Source organism: Mauremys mutica, chromosome 12 (assembly GCF_020497125.1).
Source record: "Mauremys mutica isolate MM-2020 ecotype Southern chromosome 12, ASM2049712v1, whole genome shotgun sequence".
NCBI lineage: Eukaryota > Metazoa > Chordata > Testudines > Geoemydidae > Mauremys > Mauremys mutica.
The window spans coordinates 68389190-68410305 of NC_059083.1; the positions used below are offsets into that span (position 1 = coordinate 68389190).

General features: G+C 49.8%; 2 protein-coding genes across 4 annotated transcripts in view; one reads left to right on the forward strand and one right to left on the reverse strand.

The window, feature by feature from the left end:
• CASKIN2 (CASK interacting protein 2) overlaps positions 1-21116 on the forward strand; it is a 147119-nt gene that overhangs the window by 33512 nt on the left and 92491 nt on the right. Inside the window, exon 2 of the mRNA XM_044982720.1 lies at positions 11696-11763. The gene's annotated coding sequence lies outside the window, so the exon portion shown is untranslated. The remainder of the gene's footprint in view (positions 1-11695; positions 11764-21116) is intronic.
• On the reverse strand, positions 5394-19118 carry LOC123345709 (melanin-concentrating hormone receptor 1-like). Of its 3 annotated transcripts, XM_044982736.1 has the most exons (3): positions 15256-15655; positions 14452-14604; positions 5394-9501 (listed from the first exon to the last, which is right to left on the reverse strand). In XM_044982736.1, exons 2-3 carry the CDS (start codon positions 14465-14467, stop codon positions 8453-8455), a joined length of 1065 nt encoding a protein of 354 aa, XP_044838671.1. In that variant the 5' UTR covers positions 14468-14604; positions 15256-15655; the 3' UTR covers positions 5394-8452. The 3 variants fall into 3 exon arrangements, with proteins under 3 accessions (XP_044838671.1, XP_044838672.1, XP_044838670.1); XM_044982737.1 differs by lacking the exons at positions 14452-14604; positions 15256-15655 and adding an exon at positions 19034-19118; XM_044982735.1 differs by lacking the exon at positions 14452-14604.

Below are 21116 nucleotides of genomic sequence, written 5' to 3' on the forward strand. Positions count from 1 at the left end.
TACATCAAGAAAAACTGTAGGCCTTGATTAGTTACGCTAAATATCTTACCCTATGGGCCCTAAGCCTGCTGATTCTCTACTTGTCACACCATGGTCAATCAATACTTGTACCTTACTTATACATCAGGCTGGCTACACCTTTGTGAATGATCTGCAAACAGATTCTGGTTTTTATGAACATGTTCCTAAGAATTATTTGATGGATGGTTTATGAGAAAGTGTCCCTACCTACAGGCTGCTAACTATCTCCACCAAGGTTCCTGCTTCAAGAATTCACTATTTGCTAGTTGTGCTGTGTGATTGGCCACCTAGGTCACATGGCATTGTTTTTGCTCCGGCATGGCTGACTCCCAAAGCCACAACCCACAATGAACTTTCAGGATGGTTGTGTGGACCTTTCATCCTAGTTTAAGCTGAGAATTTAAAGGGATTCTCTCATCATTGCACTAGAACTGGTGCAGATCCATTGGAGGGAGCAATGGTGGGAGTGTCAGAACAGACCAATAACAAGTGTGTTTATTACTGTATTGTCTAGCCCTGCTCTAGTCTACTTAGGATAAGAATGGCCATACTGGGTCAGATCAATGGTCCAGCTAGCCCAATAGTGACTGCCGCCAGATGCTTCAGAGGGAATGAACAGAACAGAGCAGATGGAGGGATCCATCCCTGTCATTAACTCTCTCTGACACTCTCCTGCCAACATAGCTTCTGCCTCGCACGGAGGTAGAGTAATTATGCGGATGGGAGAGCATGTGCCTGCAGGCATAGTATGCTGTCTGTAGTGCTTCTAGTGTAGAGCTGCACTCGTTGAAGGGAGAGAAATGGCCGAGGCCAAGGACAGAACCCAGAGGAACACCATACTAAAGAGACCCAGCAACAGAGGAGTGCATTTGTGATCAGAGAAGTAAAAATGAAACCAGGAGGACAAGTTGCCTGAGACTACAGTGCAATGTGTCAGCTTACCAAGAAGGATGCCTTGATTCATGGCTTCAAATGCAGCTCCAAAGTCAAGAAGGATGAGGAGAGGGAACGCGAAAGGGTCAGATAAGGAGAAAAGAGCATAGAGCACATGGAGAATTGTCTCAGGAAAAAGCAAAGGAAACTCTGCGCTCTCAGCATGCCAAATTGCTGATCTGAGGAACTAATTTGTGTCCTCTCTTACTACTCTCTTGCATCTAGCTATTTAGACAGATTCCAATTAATCACTGGAACAGATCAGATAAGGGGCTCGGCTTGTGTGAGTCAGAGGCAGAACTGAAGTGTCTTAATGGAGTGTGAGTGCCCTGACTGCATCTCTGTGCTCGCCTGAAGGTCTGTTTACACGTGTGCCAGTGTGGCTCGATGTGTACAGCTGTACAAGGGCCGATTGCTTTCCTTTTCCCCTGCCCCTTCTGTTCAGATATTGCAATCAATAAAAATGACCCTAGTTCTCAAGCCTCATATATAAATGTCAAGAGCAAAATACACAAAGAGATAAATGCCACAGAAGAACAGAACATCAACATACTCGCTGTGTTAACAAAGCAGACTTTGCAAGGGCAGGAAATGAATGTGATACCTGATGTTAGCCATATTGTGCTAGACCGAGACAGAGCTTGGGGATCTATTCTATGCGTCTAAGGTGGTAGCATACTTCTGACTTTCCAAGTAGAGAGGTTCTTTCTGTGCTCTTGGTTGTGGAAGGGTCAGGGAGGTTCTGTCTGGGAGGGTCATGTGGAGATGGCTGGGTTGGGTTTGAGTGTCTGTGCAGAGGTAGCTTCGTCCTCTCTTTCCAAAGGAGCTCATGGGACACGGGGCTTGTTCTGGATGGAGACAATACAAACTAAGTGACAGCAAAGCCCAACCCCATCTTGCCATCTGAGGATTCATCTTATTGTGCCAGTGGGAACCCTGGAGGGCGATGCTAGGCATCTGAGCCCTTGAAATCATGGCTCAGAATCTCCCCTCCTGACTCAGAACCCAGTTGAAGGCTGTAAATGGAGACCCTCTGCCAGGGCCACTTTGAAACTAGCAGCAACACCGGGAAATGGCCTTGCACCTCTTGGGAGGCAGGAATGGGCAGAAGAACTGGATTCTCCGGAACCAGAACCAGGTCAGACCTACACATAGCAATAGTTTAAAACTATTTCCATCTTAACGGAAGGTGCTAGATAGGGCTTGAGGAAGAGTCTTTTATTAACATTCCTGTTATAGCTTCCAGGCAGAGCTGCGGTAAAGAGAGGATGCACCATTTACTACAAAAGGATTTCCTGGGTGGTGAGCAAAGTCCCTTTAGACCTTCTCGTAGTGCTGCAGAAGTTACAATATGAGATGGGCCTGAACCCAGTCCCTGGCTCAGTGCTCCTCAGAACTTTGGTGTAGCCAAATTCTGGACCCACGTTTTCTGGCTTGAGCCTCTCTCCAGTCACCATGTAATGCTGCAGTAATGGGACTTGAAGCAAAGGCACATGCCCCTGTAAAAATATGGTCAGCCCCCTCTCTCATGCATGCTGCATATGCAGAGAGAGAGAAGGTGGATAACTTACTCTGGTAAGGTGGCAAAGGAAGGTCAGCTGCAGGAAAGCAGTTCTGCTGGTTGCCCTCTGCTAGGCTCTGTCAGATGCGACCATGCGTGTGAGCGGGGGTGGTCCTTAACCGTTGAAGACCAACATTCATAACACCCAGAGACAGTTTTCTGGTGCGTTGACAGCACACAGAAGGAGGAGGTGTGTGTTTCTCTTTGGGCCAGTGATGCTTATGTCTGTGTGCTGGGCTGAGAGTATGGCATTCAGTGCCTTATTAGATCCCTTCCATTAATGCCTGGGAGTCCTGCTCTCTTATTATTCATGACTTTCTCCCATCACCAGCACATAACAATATGTGGTCCAGGACTTACGGGATCCTCATCAGGAGACAGCTTCTTGACAAATATATTTACCACTGATCTCTTGTCACATGAAGGTCTGTCCCCCACCCCGGGCTGGCTGATGGAAGGGGTGGGGAGTTGGGGTGGGAAGGCATGGACATATTACCTTGTTCGTTGAGTCAGATGGTTACTTTCCAGGGCTGCATTGCAACCCTGGTTATAATGGTGCTGCAGTCAGCCTTGCCATCTGCATTGTCTTTTCCAGTCCTCGGCCACTGGGGGTGGGCTTGGAGCGCTTGATCCTGCAGGTCAGTGGGAGTTTTGCCTGTGTAAGGACTGCAGGGTTCTAGGAGAAAGACTCACTTTTGTGGGGTGAGCCCCATTGCTGCCTTTCTGCTGCATGGCTTCTCAGTCCAATTCCATGTGACAGGGTGGCCTGGCATTCTGCTTTCTTCGTGGAAGGGGTGGGGCCTGTTCTCCTGGCAGTTGTATGAGCTGTGACTATTACAATTCTTCCGGGGCTGGCCCCTTCACCTTACCTAGCTGGGCTGGGCCTCTCAGACCTGATGCCTTTGTCTGATGCATTCAGAAGTTGTAGCCCGGGATGGTTGGGTAGCACCTCCTGTTAGCCTCAGCTGGGTGCACAGTTATTCCCATCCCATGCTTTAGAGGCCACATGGGGAGGATCAGGATCTGGGGGTTAAATGATCTTTTACTCTCCTCCCTCTCCCCCATTTTATTTCAATCACTCTGTAATTTCTTCCTCTCTCTTTCTCTCACACCCAGCCTCTCTCTCTTTCTCTGTCTAATCTTTCTCTGTCCCTATATATCATCTTCTCTCTTTTCCTCTCACACCCCACATTCTCTTCCTTTTGTAACCTCATTTCTTCTCCCCCGCCCCGTCCTTTTTCCCCAATGCTGCCTTCTCCCCTATTTCTCCCTGTCTTTACTCCACTCCCTCTCAGCATAGCTACTGGGACATCTGGCCTTGCTGCCCTGTCCTTTTTGGTGTTAAACTGCCTTTAAGAGGAGGTTCAAGCTATCCTGTAAGATTATGACAATTTCATTGCCTGTATAATGAGATCTGTTGGAGAATGATGGCTTCTGCCTGGGGCCCTGGGAAACAACCCCACTCCCCAGATGCATATCCTCTTTCTAAGGAGTCTTTGCTGCTGTTGCTACAGACACTCAAGCTCTGGAACAAAAAGCAGCAAAAGGTTGTGAGTAAATGGAGATCCTAAGACACATTCCCTGCCATTTCCTTTCACTGCCATCCAGGAGCCTCACTTGCCAAGACCCTAATTGGGCCAGGCTTTGCCAAAACGGGTATTACTAGCATAGTGGGTTTCTCCACAGGTGTATGTAATTGGCTGTGCCTGCTGCTGCTGCTGTAGAAATGGCATCGACAAGAGACAAAGCAGGACGCCTTTTGCTCTTTGAAATACAGACCTTTCCCAGGACACTTTCAGGCTGGTTTCTCCTCTTAGGAGCTGGAGAGAGGGACTAAGGAGGCGGCATGTGAAATGTCTGAGTCAAGAAAAACCTCCTGGGAACAGGCAGAGAGGAACCTACTAAAACTGGTAACTGGCGCTCAGCAACTCAGTGATTTTTCAGTTGGGTGGCTGAAAAATAAATTTGGGTCATTTCAAACCAAAACTGATTTTTTTCCCCTTGCCAAAACAAAAAATTGTGTGTGTCAAACACAATTGTGAACATTGTTTGGAAGAGACACGTCAAAATGAACCATTCAAACGTCTTTGAATTTCCCCCCTCATTTTTTTATTCGGCCAGAACGGATCGTCAAATTCAACCCGAATTCACAAATAGTTTTGGTCTCCTGGAAACTGAATTTTTCGGCAAGTTTACTATTCAACCACATTTTTCCCCCCAGCTCTACTGGAAATGTTACACTCTCCTAGTGTGAGTTGTCAGATGCCGGCTTAGAGGGGCCCCCCATCCCTGACAGTCAGGACCTGCTCATGCTGACCAGTCAAACCGTGTCAGAATCCCATTGAGGCTCCAGCCAAGTTCAAACAGCCTTTAAGCACTGGTTTTAAAATGGGTGTAAGTTGGGGATCTTCTAACACAACTTTGCCCTGATGTAGACAGGGACTAAAAGCCTGCTCTCTGCAAGATGCATGGTGTCTTTCCCTTGATTTCAGTGTGATTGAGGGGCATTCAACGCCTTTCAGGCAGTGCCCAGCACCTTGCAGGATTGGGTCCATATGAGAATGGACTGGAAAGGGGATAGAGGAAGAGGGGAAAGGATGCCACCAAAGCCCATTAAAAGCTAAATTTCACAGAGAGGCACATTTCTGTGTGACCTGGTTATGCCCTGGAAAAGGTGTGGGGACCCACACATGCTCACAGAGCCATTTACAGTTCTGGCTCCTTGACTCATTGGCCAGCCTGTGATGGGAAATACAAAGTGTTTAGCAGCACTGGGCTTGCAGTACGGGATCAGACTGAGCACAGGCCTGGAGCCAACCAGCTCAAGCACAAATGTCTTTATTGTACACAAGATAACAATATGGCATTCTCCCCGAGAGCCAAATACCAGCAGCACAAAGTACACAAGAGGCCTTAGGCCTCGCAGACACATCCAGCTCAAGCTTTGCGGACAGACGGATAACTACACATTTGTAGCAGACGCAGGGAGCATTGGGGAAATCCTCTCAATTTAAACTCTGTTGGTCTTGATCCCTGGAGAGGTCTGTGCAGCCTGTTCAGAGACGCGTGGGAAATGCCCAACTCCTGCAGGGTGGCAAAGTCTCTATCACAGTGACCAATATCTGATTCACACAAAAATGAAACGAGCCCCCTCCCTTACCTTGGGGGATGTTTGATTTGGTTTTCGATTTGTGGAGCCTCTGCCCATGGGGATTCCCTGTCTCCCTGCTTTACATCCCCCACAGTTCCTGCTCCTTGCTGCAGCTGGCACTATTCCATCCAAGGAGCCTCATCCAGAATCTCTCAACACCACTCCCTGATCACAGCCAGCCCTTAAGCACAGGCCATAGGGAACAATCCTGCTTTTGCTCTAGAGGGCTGCTCTGGGGGAATCTAACAGGGCTCCTCCACCTCTCCTGTCTGTGATTCAGGCTGTCCAGGTGGGGTCCTGCAAGTTCCGCAATCCGTACAGCAGCCCCAACTCCCTCTCTGGCAGCAGACCCAGAAGGGATAGGGAACTAGTCCCCTCTTCCCCCGAACTCTATACTCCCTGCTCCAGCAACAAGAGTGGAGAAGGAGCAGCATGGGGCCCATTGCTGCTTGGAACCCATCCTGGCTCTAAGAACTGGGAGATGCTGTTGAGTGACACAAGACATTCCTGCCTTGGAGGCTGAGCCTGCTGCCTCCACACCAGGCACAGCCCCTGACTGACCAGGGAAGTGAGGGACATTTTGTTTTATGCCTGGTTTGGGAAGAAAGGACCCATCCGTTCTGAAGATCTTCAGTTCAATGGAGTAAGACCCTGCTCACCTAGCAGTGAGTGGGGCGCTGGCCTGGACAGAAGGGAAGATGAGCTGCTGCTTAGGGGATTTTTGGGTAGTTCAGTCCCCATGTTCATCCCCTCCCAGAACTTTCCTCACTCAATCCATTTCTTTTATTAGAATGAATTGGAATCAATCTCCGCTGGCTACCCGCTCTCACCAGAAAAGGAGCCACAATCCTCCCTCTTTCCCTCTTCCTTACCCAACTGGAGGGTCACACAGGATGTATTTGCCCTTCTTGAGAAGAACAAGACCCTCCTTAGCAAACCCCAAGACCGTGTTCCTTATCTCTTGCTCCCATCCCCTCAGGGAAGTTATTGGCCAAAGAGCAAGTAACCACAATAAAGCTCCCCCTAGAATCCGCACAGGCGAGTTAAATTCCATGCAGTCAGGATGGGAACAAAGATCAGAAGAGGTAAGAGTATGTTATAGACCTGAAGAGTTGGCTGCCCACGTATCTAGATTTATCCTTTAGGGGCAGAGAACAATATTGGGAGACTACAGTGCGGTCATGGGATGTGTGTGCTTACACTGGTGTATGTAGTTAGAGAAATAACTGTGTGTCTATATGGGGTTGCCTGCATGTGTATCAGCTAGTGTGGATGTAGGTGAATGTGTGTGCATGTTAATGGGTTTTGTGTACTTATATATACACACGTGCCTACAAATGTGTGCATGGTTTCTGAAGAATGTTTTGTAGTTGTATGTGTGATTGTGTGTAGCTGCATGGAGGTGTGCAGCTGTGTGGATGAGTGTGTGATTATGAGGATGTGAATTAGTTCCTTTGCGCCGTTTGTGGTCTCTGTAGGAGTGCTTATGAAACAGTGTGTGGTTGTAATGTTTCTGCTACATGACACACCTCCACAACAGTCACTTGCTCCTTGTTTAACACGCAGCTTAAGACTTTCCTGAACGTCTCCTGGGACTCCTGTGCAGTCTATCAGTGTAATCCCCAGCACTTAGCTGATCCATGTCCCTCTAATAGGTGAAAGTACCTCACAGTCTCTGGAGAGATAGAGCTGTATTTGCCAAATATGGACGTTTTTGTTTTAATTGGTAATATTATCATTATCCTTAAGCAGCTGCATTTTCTCAGAGCGACCGCCCATTCTCTTCCTCTACACACATCTGTCTTTGTGCACGCTGGCTTGTTTGGAGGAATCTTTAAAAAGCCACCTGTGTGATATTCCCTAATGAACATGCAGATTGATGGGCACGGAGGGAGACTGAAGGAGCAGCATGGGGGAAGCAAGCTCAATGGGATGACTATCTACAGATCAGGTGTTAGGAGCAGCAGCTTTGCTCAACTGTGTGAAGTCCCTTGAAGCAGTACAATCACTATCTGCCAGAGGGTCTGATTTTGCTTGCAAATATATAGAGACAGCTTGTCAAGGCCCCAGCATCCAGTTCCTGAATATTCATAGGTCGGCCAAGCAGCACAGCTCACTGGAGGCAGGTTGGGACTTCCCCAAAAAGTCCAGAGGATCTTAGCAAGGCAGGAGTTCCCTCACTAATGCTTGTGAGTTTGGTCCTCAGGCACTTTGAAGGCTGCTTTGCTGAGCAGTTCCTTGTCTTTTTGCTTCTGGAATTTAAGCATAGGCCTCGGTAAGCTCAGTTTTCTAGCCCTCTCCCCCCTTTTTAAAATAGTATTTTAAAAAAGTTCAAGTCTTAAAGCAAGAGGGTCCATATCAGCTTCTTTCCCAGAAACAATGGTCAAACAGTAAGGACCCAATTGAGATCCTTTTGCTAAAGGCTGGCATGGCGTTCAGTGCCAATAAAATACCTTCCAAAGACTTCTCTCTTTTCATGTCTCCCTCTCTTTCCCTTTTCCCTCCAAGAGGAGCCCAATGTTTTGTGTGAAATTAAAAGGAATTCCCAAGTCGTTGCTCAGTGGACCAAGCAACCAGTATGCAGAAGCTCTTAGATCCAGGGTAGATTGAATGCAGAGCCCTGTAATGAGAGAGGACTCGACTGTGAGTCTCCAAAGTGGAAACCTGTAGTCCGTGTGCTTCACTGAGAGCAGTCAAAAGCTACTTCTTATCCACTGCCCTCCTTACTTTGTGTCATTCCCAGAAAAGATCCCCAAAGCCATCTTCTGGCATGACCACAGAGTCCCCTAGTGAACAGCGACAGTCACAGGCAGAGAGTGTGGGGAAAAATCCTCCAGAAATTGAGTCTGCTGAGTGGATTCCGGTGCAAGCTTTAGGCACACACTGGCCTCTGTTGCGCTGTTGTTGTTGATGGAACTATTGTTGCGGAACTGCTCCTTGGCAGGACGGATGGCCACCATGAACTGGCGCTTGAAGGTCTCACTCAGGGCAATGTAGAGGAAGGGGTTGAGGCAGCTGTTGGCATAGCCCAAGCTAATGGCGAAGTTATAGGCATAGAAGAAGGCAACAGAAGGCGTGTCAATGCCGAGATGCACCAGCTGGAGGATGTAGAAAGGGGCCCAGCAAATGAAAAAGGCAGAGCAGATAGCAACTGCCATGCGGGTGACTTTCTTGGTACGTACCTGGAGGCTCCTCTGGGGAAGGGGGACCACAGTGGTAGCCATGTGCTGGAGGATCTTAAAATAAACAACACAGATGACAATCAGTGGGATAGCAAAGGCCAGCATGAACTGGTAGAGCGTGAACCAGTAGACATCAGTCTCGGGGTTGGGAAGCAAGAGAGCACAGCGGACAGTCCCATCCTCCAGAGGCATCAGGCCTGCATACATCCACACGGGAATGATGGTCAGGAAGGAAAGGAGCCATACCAAGCAGATTACTGAGGCCGCTACACATGGTGTCCGGACATAGGTGGATTTCAGAGGGTAGACGGTTGCCAGGTAACGGTCAAGGGTCATCACTGTCAGGATGTTGGTGCTGGTGATCTGGCTGTTGGTGTCCAAGGCAGTGATGATGGTGCACAAAGGAGCCCCGAAATACCAGGCGCCGTTACCAAGGAGCTGGTGGATGAGGAAAGGCATGCCCAGCAGGAAGAGGAGATCCACGATGGAGAGGTTGAAAATGAAGATGTCGGGCACGGTCTGCTTGCACCTCAGCTTCTTCTTCTTGACAATGGTGTAGATAACGATGAGATTCCCGACAATGCCCAGGAAACAGATGATGCCGAATAGGCTAGGCATGATCACATTGGTGTAGGGGGCTGCCCTTTCTGCCACTGCCAAAACAAACCAGAGCCATGAGTCTTAACAGCCTGGGCTTCATCCCCCACTGTGCCAATACCGCTGTGTAGCTGGATTTCTCCTCAGCTCAGAGACAGGTTTAAGGAATTCTGAAATTGTGTGGATACTAAAGTGGGGGTAACTTACACCTTTTCCTGCCCTGCCCAATGCACATGGGATACCAGCTTAGTTTCACATTTACATCCACTTTGCCATATAAGCATCCCCATAATGCAGTGGTTTTCAAACTTTTTTTCTGGCAATCCAGTTGAAGAAAATTGTTGATGCCTGTGACCCAACGGAGATGGGGATGAGGGGTTTGGGGTGCAGGAGGAGGCTCCGGGTTTGAGGGGGCTCCAGGCTGGGGCAGGGGTTTGGGGTGCAGGAAGGGGCTCTGGGTTTGGGGGGAGGCTCAGGGCTGGGGCAGGGGATTGGGACATGGGGTTTGGGGCATAGGCTTACCTCAGGCAGCTCTCGGTCAGTGGCACAGTGAGGGTGCTAAGGCAGGCTTCCTGCCTGTCCTGGCACCGCAGACTGCGCTGCGCCCCGGAAGCGGCCAGCAGCAGGTCCAGCTCCTAGGCAGAGGCGCGCAAGCAGCTCCGCGTGGCTCTCGCCCACAGGCACCACCTCCTCCCCCCACTCCCTGTGGCCCCCCGTCTAGGAGCTGGACCTGCTGCTGGCCACTTCTGGGGTGCAGCGTGGGGTAGGGACTAGCCTGCCTTAGCTGGGCAGCACCACCGATGGGACTTTTAATGGCCCAGTCGGCGGTGCTGACCAGAGCCACCACAATCCAGTGCCTTACGTTCCGTGACCCAGTACTGGGTCACGACCTGTGGTTTGAAAACCACTGCCATAATGTACCTCAGTCCTGACTTGAAACAGCTATGCCAATGTACCTCAGCTCTGACCTACCTCCTGCAAGAGATCTCTAAAGCTTCTCCTAAATACTAAGGCCAAGATTTTCAAAAGTGGGGGCCTAAAATTAGGCCCCTGAGTCCCTATTTAGGCACCCGATTTTCAGTAGTGCTGAGAACCCAGCTGAAGTCAATTGAAGCTGCAGCTGCTCAGCACTTGTGGAAAGCATTAGGCCCAGATAACCAAATTCATTTTCACTTGTTATGTTGATAGTCTCTGTAGGTTAATGGTCCAATGGCCAATGCCAACTCACACCTGATTTCTCTCAGGGCTGCCCAGAGGGGGGGGGGCAAGTGGGGCAATTTGCCCCAGGTCCTGCAGGGGCCCCATGAGACTTTTTCAGGGCCCCTGGAGTGGGATCCTTCACTCGCTCCGGGGGGCCCAGAAAACTCGCACGGGGCCCTGGACCATCTTCTGATCCAGGGCTTCAGCGGCAATTTGGCGGCTGGGGGTCCTTCTGCTCTGGGACCCGCCGCTGAAGTGCCCCGAAGACCCATGGCAGGGGATCCTTCCACCCCGGGACCTGCCACCAAAGTGCCGGGTCTTCGGTGGCAATTTGGCGGCAGGTGGCCCCTGCCACCAAAGACCCCAGGCCCCCTGAATCCTCTGGGCGGCCCTGATTTCTCTGCATGACATCCCAAGTCTGAGTTAGTGTTTGCTGAACCTACTGCCTTGTCAGGAAGCACCACAAACCACATGTGCAAAGAGAAGACCACCATCCCCAGCGGACGCAAATCACTTTTTATCTCATTTTTTTTCTCCTATGGGGTATGTTGTTTCCATGGGAAGTCATTGTGTAAATTATTTGTGTGCCTGTTGAAATGATATGCACTGCAGTTTTAGCATCCCCTAAGCCCACTCTGTGACTGGCTCTCATTGAATTGCAGATGATTCAAACTGATTTTAATTGGGAACACTTTTCAATTACTCCATTCTTCTGTCTCCTTAACAACTTGTTCCTGCAGGGGTGTAGTGCTGGGAGGAAGTGGGGGACATTTACAGTAGAACCCAGATAAATAAAAACTAGCAAATACGTCACTAGTGTTCAGTCCCTCTGAACAGCAGATACCCACTCAGGGCCAAGTATTGCCAGTTAAAACTCTTGAGTCCAAACTTTTATCTGTTACATCAGAGTAAATCTGGAGTAACTTGACAGAAGTCAATGGAGTAACTCTCAATTTACATTGAGGGTGGGGTGGGGGTCAGAGCAGGATCAGACCCAGGACTAGCAAAACAGACTTGTTCCACCTCAGTCATGTCATGTTTACTTTCTAGGGAGCAGAGATGTGACAAGTATGCTTTTGACACTTGGAAGCCTCAGGATGAGTCGTAAACAAAGCCAGGTAGGAACATTTTGAATCTATAGCCGTATGCATCCTATCTCAAGCATCTGCACAGTTGACAGAACGCAGACAATCAGCCACAGATGGGAAGAGCCTTGTCACAGGTAAAGCAGACTGGTTTGCTAAGGATTCATATTTGTATCTCCAGCAAAGACAGCCCCCTGCTGCTTCATCTGCTACTGATTAGAAACTGAAGTGAATGATGAGAATCTGTTTGGCTGATGTCTTAGGAACACTTTGTCCAAACTAATGGAAAATATATCATCCATAAGAAAAAATCCATATGCCTGTGAGATTTTCCTGCTGGCGCCCACCCCCCATGTTCAGCTCATAATAGAAATAACTTTGGCACAGGCTGTTTCCAGGGGATTAGTGACCCACTGAGCTTAATGGCCCCTGTCATGGCTGTGGCTGAAGTGTATCAATTCCTCCCAGCTGGTCATTAATCCCCAAGAAAAGCCCGGTGCTCTATGGCTTTAAATAACACTCTGCCATAGGAACACAATTGAGATCTGTTGTTTCTCCCACATTATCAAGCCCACACATCTCCAGAGCATCCAGACTGGCTTCCCTCTTTCCCGGGGCCTGGAGGTGGGAGACTAGAAGAATAAGACTCTCCCTCCAAGCTGCTATATAGTAGCTAGTATGAGATGTGTGTCCTCACCCCGCCGCTTCCAGGAACAGGGAGGATTGTGTTATTAAAACACAGGACATTATATTCAGACTCCCAGCCATTAAAATGTACTTTGCTGGTGTACAACTGAGTTTTTTAAAATGCTTGCGGTGGTTTTGTAATGTTTGGTACAAGCACAAATAATCTTATAGCAACATTAATGTAAGCACAAAGGCCTCACATAAAGGATTATTTATATAACGCCTTTCATCCTGAAGGATCCCAAAGAGCTTTGAAAACTTTGTACTTAAAGCAACACTAAAAAGAAGCCAACATGGGGATGGAGGGCAGCATGTATGCAGACAACTGGTGCAGTGTGTACTGAAGGACAGTGGAATGAAGGGGAAATTTTAGCCAATGAGAGAGACTGACAGTTAGTGCAGTGTAGACAGGACCTTAGGGTTTAAGGCCATATTAGTAAGTGTTGCAATGAATTTAGTGTGTATATGCACTAGTGCCCTCCACTGAATAAAATCAGAACTACTCAGCTGTGTGGATTAGACTCTGTACTGCTACCATCTGAAGGAGATTCTCCTTTAGCTCAAGTGGGTAGGGACTTTCAGAACAGAAGGATCTGAGCTCTATCTCCATGACTCCAGTGAAAGGCCAAGTGTCCATGCACTGCAGAATTATGACAACTACTTGAATTCTTATATGGCAACAAGATTTGTCACAATTTGGTGTCACTGTCCTTGTTAATGGCTCTACATCTCATCCTGTGATCCATAATCAGTCAAAACATTCATTCACTTTAGTGCAGGAGAAGCCAACCTATGGCACACACGCCGAAGGCGGCATGCGAGCTGATTTTCAGTGGCACTCACGCTGCCCAGGTCCTGGCCATCGGTCCAGGGGGCTCTGCATTTTAATTTAATTTTAAATGAAGCTTCTTAAACATTTGAAAAACCTTATTTAATTTACTTACAACAATAGTTTAGTTATATATTAAAGACTTATAGAAAGAGATCTTCTAAAAACGTTAAAATGGATTACTGGCATGCAAAACCTTAAATTAGAGTGAATAAATTAAGACTCAGCACACCACTTCTGAAAGGTTGCCGGCCCCTGCTTTAGTGGAAGTTTTGCCTGAATGGGGATCACAGGATCTGGCCTACAGAGCTTTATCTCTAAGGGGAGAATGTACTTGTAACAAACCTATCCAAATACGTATTAAACTGTCTTTTAGTGTGTTTGCTAACGAAGGACTTAAAGTGAAGCATTCAGTGAATAAAGGTGACAGTGTCATCCACCTTCTGAAATAAGGAGTTAGATCCTCAGCTGGTGTAAATATTCATTGCTCTATTGCAGTAGTTCTCCAGCTTATTTGATCGGGTCTCCCTTATTTGTAGCTGTAGTCATTTATGTCCCCTCCCCCAGTACATATACCGCCACCCAGGTCTGACGGCAGAGGGGAGAACAGTAGCTGCTGGCCAGATGCCCAGCTCTGAAGGCAGCTCTGTGCCAGTAGCAGCACAGAAGTAAGTGTGGCGATGTGAAAAGTGATATTTGTAAATAACACTTTTCACAGCAGACTTAGTGCCCCATTGCCACCCTTCTGTGCTGCCACCCTGGGGCTGACAGCTGGAGTCCCACCACCTCCAGGTGAGGGATTGGGAAGGAGCGGGGAGAAGGAGAGCCAAGCCTGGGCTGCCTCCTATTGAAGGACAGAGATCTTAAAAAAAAAAACACCCACAAGCAGCTTGCACCTCCCTTGACACTTTCCTGCACCTCCCCTGGGAGGCAGCCCCCCCTAGTTTGAGAACCGCTGCTTCTATTGATATTGGTGTCAGATCCTCAGCTGCTATAGATCCTTGTAGTTCCATTGAAGTCACTGGAACCTCACCAATGTACACTACTGAGCACCTGGCTTAATGGGCTTCTTCACAGGATAAACCATATTGGCTTACGGCTGTAAGGTGGTAGCAGGGTCCAAGGGATAAAGCAAAAGTCCCAAGACCTGGGTTTTGCTCCCAGCATTACCAGGTTCCCTTTGTGATCCCAACCAAGCTGCTTACCTTCTCTGTGCCTCATTTCCCAGCTGTAACACTGAGATGACGCTTCCCCTCCACTGTGAAGTGCTTTTGAGAGCGAGGGCTGGAACTGCTAGGCATTCTGATGATGATTGCCTTAGGCTCGGAATGCAGTGGAAGAATTTCAACTGGCCATTACTAAGTTTCGAATAAAAAATAATAAGGCTGAACCCAGAGGGTTCCGGACTGGCCCTGGAGGGAGGAGCCTTCTCACTGGATGCAGTCCCTCGCACGACGCCTATGGTTAATTGAAAGGGAGCTTTGCTGGGAACTTTGCAAGCTGCCGCATTCAACTTCTCCCTCCCTTCGCACTCTGAACGGAGCCCCCCGGCGGGGTCCGGAGAGCGGCCCCCAGTGGAGCCGGGAGACCAGCGCGGGAGCTGTCCAGGCCCAGCTGGTTCTGAAGTGTAAATTTCACCAACCTGCCGCGTGTCTAACTGGGGTGGGGACGTGGGGGGACGGACGAGGGAGGGGGGACTGGAGCGGAGAGCTCAGCCCTGTTCCCCGAGGGTTACGGGCCAGGCCAGGCAGAGGCGCTAAAGCGGAATCTCCCCTCGGGCCAGGCTCAGCACATCTTGGAGCCGGTTCCGTTTCAAGCCCGGAGAGTGCAGGGCGTGTAGGTGGGGCCAGCGCTGGGCTCCCCCAAACCTCCGCGTGCCGGTAGCCGGCGCCAGTCAAAGCAGCAACAAGAGATCCCCTTGCCAGAGGCTTCCCTGCCCACCTGTCCCAGCCCACCCCGTGGGGTCTGCTGCTGCGCTCGGCCCCGCCGGCCCCCCGGCCCGCACTTACCGGACCCGTTCCTGGGAGCCCAGGCGGAGCAGTTCCTTGGGCACAGGGGCAGGGAGTTCTCCGAGGCCATCTGGCAGCTAGGAGGCGAACCTCAGCCCGATTCCTCGCCTGGCCTGGACGCCTGCCCGCTCCCCGGCATCGCTCTGCGGGCCGCGGGGCGTGGGAGAGGGAAGGGGCCGGCGGCAGGCGGGGCAGGGAGCCGCCTCCAGGGGACTTCGCTGGCCGCCGGGCTGGGCGGCTGGAGCCGATGTTCCGGGCGCTGCACGGCTCTGGCGGCTGCGGGCATGAACTTGGCTGCTTCGGTCCCGGCTCCGGAGAGAGCTGCCGGGGGAGCCGAGCCTGCAGCCCCTAGCGGCGGGCGCCGCGTCCGCCTCCAGCGCCGCTCCCCTGCGGCCGCCGCTGGATCAGCCCCGCATTCACTGCCGCCGCCGCCGCCGCCGCCGCGCGCTGGCTGCCCGGGAGGAGCGGAGCGGCGGCCGGGGCTGGTCTCCCGCCCCCTCCCCGGGGCGCTCAGCGCCGCAGCACTGACATCAAAGAGCAGCTGACGCCGGCCGCCACGCACGCGTTCACACACAGCGCCGCCGGGAGCCGGGGGTCCTGCCCAGGAGCCAGCGAGCCGCTTCCTCCCGCAACGGGACTCTGCCCCGGCAGGCGGGGGAAGGGGAGCGGGGCACAGTGTGGTAGCCCTCCCCTGTGGCAAACCTGGCTGGGCATTGGATCAGGCGGGGGGGGAGGAACCAGCTCCCCCATGGGGCATATCCAGGGCCGGATTAACCTTTTGTGGGTCCCCATGGAGGCAATGGGCACGGGGTGGGGAGGTCAGTCCTTGGAGTGAGGAGCCAGCCAGAGGCAATGGGGCATGGCATGGCAGGGGCGGCCTCGCTCTGCCCAATGAGAGGGCACTGTTTACAAACTGGCAGTTGCCGGACGCACAGCGGCCTGCCCAGCCCTGTGCTTCCCCTCAGGGGAAGGCCCATGCCACACCACACAGCCCCCCCCCCCCGCCCAACACCTCCCGACTCCCTATGTCCAGAGGCCCCCTGGACCCACTATGCCCAGTGCCCTCCCAACCTGCCCACAAATGTACAGCGCCCTGCACAACACCACCCCTGCCCACAGCCCCACCACAACTGCCCAGCACCCCCCCCACAGAACCCCCAATCCCTAGTGCCCCAACACACACAGATCCTCCCCGCCCCTTCACAGCCCAGCACCGCCCCCATACTGCCCACAGACCCACTCCCCTAACCCCTGCCTTCCAGCTACGCTCACCGGCCGTGCTGGGAGGCAACTGTGTCTGCCGGCTGAACCGGCAGCGCAGCCAGGCCTGGTCCCAGTGCTGGTCCCAGAGCCAGGAATCGCTCCATCCTCTTGGGAGTGGTGCTATCAGCCAGGCCAGGACCTGCCCCAGCCGGGGTCCCTCAAGACGCACTTCCCTGGAGGGGCCCAGTCAAGCCCTCCACACTGTCTTCCCTCCCACACACACATCTGGCTGAGACTGGCCAGGCTTCTGCACCAGTCCCAGGCGGCTCAGCTTCAGGGAGACAGGTGGGGCCCCACAGGTGGTAGGAAGCAGAGACTCCCCAGAGCCGGAGGTGCACTGGGGTCTGGCCTGGGGGCTGAGAGGAGCAAGGGGGTGGGAGTGGAGGCAGGGAACAGAGAGGAGCCCTTGGCCAGCTGGTGGGCAGGCCGAGAGGAGCAAGTGGTAGGCAGGGGGAGCCAGCAGGGTCTTGGGACACAGTGCAAGCAGAACAGGCCGGGGCCCCTTCTGAGCATGGGCCCGGCTCCATGGAGCCACTGTAAACCAGTCACTGTGCATATCTTCTCCATTCTCCTTGTGTATTTCCCCTCTCCCCATACTCCTCCCACTCCCAGGACTGACCCCCAGCTAGGACATGGTCCCAAATACAAGGAATTAGCTTGATTCCCAAACTTTCCCACACTGGGTCCCTCTAAGGCTCCCTCTCATCTAGCTGGGATTCCCCCCCACCCCTTTACCAACTGGAGAAGGGCAGAGTGGTCAGGAGTGCCTGACATTGGTTCATGACCCTCCTCAGAGGTCATGAACCCCAGTAGACAAACCCTAAATTAGCACATGGTGCCACCTCCGAGTTCCCCTTCCTGGAGCTGAAATCCTATAGAGATGGTTCTGCTCAGCCCAGTCAGACACATACATCACTAGCCATGGATTTTGGTATATTGTCGATGAGCCCCATGGATTGAGGTTGAGCTCAGCAGTGCTCCTTTGGTTGTAATGAGTCATTTTCTGGCCACCAGTGAGAGTTTGATGTGATTAGTTTTTGTCTTTTCGATTGTTCTGCTTTCCTGGCGGCAAACGGGCAATATAGATTTCTCTCTCTCACACACACACAAAGTCCTTTCATCAGTGAGTCAGAGCAAGCACCACTAACAGATTTGAGAGAGCGCTGCTGTGGGCTGTCAAGACACCGGATAAATTACCCACCAAAAAGAGTGTAAACACCAGTTTCATCCTCTGATCCCCCTCAGCTTCCTCTGACTCAGGCTGCGTGTTTCATTCCACGTTTGAGATAGTTCTTCTTGTAATCAATTCAACATTTATTATTGAATTATTTATTTATTTGATTCCTGAACCTGGAATTATTTTTTTTAGACTGTAATTTTAGCTTTCGCTCTTTCCACATACCATTGTGAGGGCTGAGATCAGCAGAGTAGTTGATTTTCAAAAGTGCTGTGCACCCACAACCTTAGTTGAAGTCAGTGAGAGCTGCAGGGACTCAGCATCTCTTAAAATCAGGCCCTTGGTGTGCACTTCTCATGACTCATACATGGATTGTCATTTCAGCAGAGTTTGACCCTAGCACTGCAGCTCGGCCCTCCAACCACTTAAGTTAAAGGAGTATATTACCATTAGCTGGCAGCAGCAGTAGGCTGTTATCCTCTAGTGGATTAGCCACTAAAAGGGAGATGTGACACTTGCATTGTCGATGTGTTATGCACACAGAAGGACTGGAGGCAGGAAGTGGCAAATTCTCCACTGATGTTTTACTGGTGTAAGTGAGTGGAGAATTTGACCCAAGATGTTTCTCAGCAGTGGGATACCCATGGGATATGAGAATGTGTGGAATCAGTGAAGCTTATGGAAAAGTGACATTGTCCAGAAGGTAGATATGTTTCTTTAAACAGCTTTTGCCATGCTCAGTTTTAAAGTCTGTATTACTTTTCCCAGGGGAGGAAGTTGCTTTCTGCACAGACACCAGTTTTTCCCCAAAGTGGAAGTTTGACATTTAAGATTCAGCAGGTTTCCAAAGCAAAGCATTATTTTGGCACTTACACCTCTAACATTATTGTTCACTTGTGAAACAGTTGCAGCATTAAAGGAAAACTGCAATACAATTTCTCAGATACCTGAGGCATGATAGACCACAATGCCAATATCCCCCAATGTACAAGTGGAATGGTCTTATCTTTCTGTAATCTGATACTCTGCACTTCGGATTCACTTTATCATCAACATCATAATTTTATGGTATTATTCCACATTGTATTATTCATCATTTCTCTTAAGGCCTCAGCAACATTGGGACCCTATTGTGCTAAATAAGCCCTGTACAAACATACAGTAAAAGGCAACCTCTGCCCCAGTGGATTTATAGTCTAAAGGACAAGCCATAGCAGGTGGATTAAACCAATGGGGAAGAGAGGATGGGATAACAAAACAATCAGATGTGTTAGCATAGACTAGCTGCATGCACAATTCATAGCCCATCAGTAGAAGCAATAGGAGTAATCAACTCACCACCTGCCTGGCCATTGTGAGACAGCAGTTTTCTGTGTGCATTATGCCAGTTTATCTAAATCCGGATCCTGCAGGCAAAACTGCCATTGAAATCAGTTGTAGAAGTTGGAAATGTAGTATAAGTGTTAAACTAACCACTTTGTCTAATTGCAATGAAAATTGAGTCACTAACTCACAGTGAAAATGTGCCTTACATTAAAAGAGAGAGTAATTAACAACCAAACGGGGCGGAGGGGGGGCTGCCATCTTGCTAGTTTAATGAAGTAGGTTAAGGCACAGGAAATGGAGGAAAGCCACTTGAATGCATAAGAAAGATGGAGACTTCCAAAGTTGTTGAAAGGCAAATTCTATTACTGGGAGACAAATCTGTTTGCTTTAACAACAGTTTAACACTGAAAGTCTCTTGCATTCCAGTGATGAGTTGCATTTCCTGTGTCTCTACCTGTGTCCCTTTCTTATGCAGTATGAGCAAAACTGCAGCAAGCCCTGGGGAAGATGCTGGCACAATCCACTGTTACAAAACTATTATAACAGTCTCTCCAACTGGTTTTGCAAATGAATTTTTAAATTCATTCTTACTTAGTAAATATGTACTTAATACCTAGATACTGCTCTGATTGGCACTCTATACACTAGCTAAGGGCCTAACCCTGCAAATCCTCATGTACATAATTAGCCCACTGGCATCACTATTCATGCAAGTCAGAGTTTGCAGGACTGTGCTTGATGGTATTAATACTAATCACAACCATTTTCCTTTAAACTGATCAAATGAGCACTGTGGGTAAAATTCAGTCCTGTGCAGAAAACCAGCACAAGGGCTATGCACCACTTGCATGTCAAAATCAGACTTATATGGTTCATTGGCCCTCAGTACAGGGTTGAATTTCACCCTATTTGAGCTGGTGGTATTCAGCAATCTCTGTGTAATAGTCATATTTTGCACTTTTACAGCCCCTTCTAGCCAAGAATCTCAAAGCACTGCACAACCGTTCATTCATTTAGCCACTCTCACCCTGGGAAGTAGATAAGCATTATCACACTCATTTGACAGATGAGACAAGTGAGACACAGAGAAGTTAAGTAACTTGCACAAAGCCATGCAGTGAGTCTGTGGCAGAGCAAAGTGCAAACCCTGTGTTCCTAACTCCAGGTCTGCCCTTAGCTACAATACCATCTTCCCTCATCTTGTGTTTTTGTGCATTCCTAATGAACTTTTCAGAGTGAATTAATTTTTTTCTCGGCTGGTCAATAAAATAACCTGTATACACACACATATCCCTTTACAAGCCCGGATGCTGGCTAATTGGTCACTTCAAACTTCTTTTTAACTGAGCTGAATGTCAAACGGGGCATTCATCTGAACCTAGAAAATCACTTCTTCTCTCACTGCCACTTTCTTGCCATTGAAATGAAAGATTAGAACTGACTGGTCAGCCCGTTAGTAATTCTAGTCTCAGACTGCTAATTTGAGGCTTTGATATTTATGCCCTGCTTCCCCTGGCTGATTGCAGCGAGCCAAAGGCCAAGGCAAGTGGCTTCTGCAGCTTTCTTTTCCTTGTTAAAGATTAAAGAATCCCAAAGACAAAAGAGCAGCCAAAAATAACAAGGAGGGACAAGTAGCTCTCCACATTGCGCAGGGAAGTGGAGAGGCTCCTGGCACCGGGCTGCCATGGCTGTAACTGTCTCAGTAAGGTCAGGGATATGGATCTGTGCTCAGCAAATGGACACATTCCACTGTTATGATAAGAAATTCCCGGGTTGTACCAGTATCTGGTATCAACAGCAAGGAGCCCTGAGGGAGGCAGGTACTGCCTCAGGGTAGAATGCCAGTTACTTCCCATTTATAAGAACAGATAGGGCAAGGAGGCAGCTGCAGTTTTAAATGCTGCAAAGTCCAGAAATGAAAAAGTTTGGGGTTGAATAGTAACTCATCTACAGCTGTGTGCACAAGGCCCAATTTTCCCTTCACTTACCGCACCATACTTCTACTGCCTCCAGTGGATTTACCCTCCTGATTTACACCAGTAAGTCAGAGGTGTAATAAGTCCATCTGAGCAACTCCCATCAACATCATTTGGAG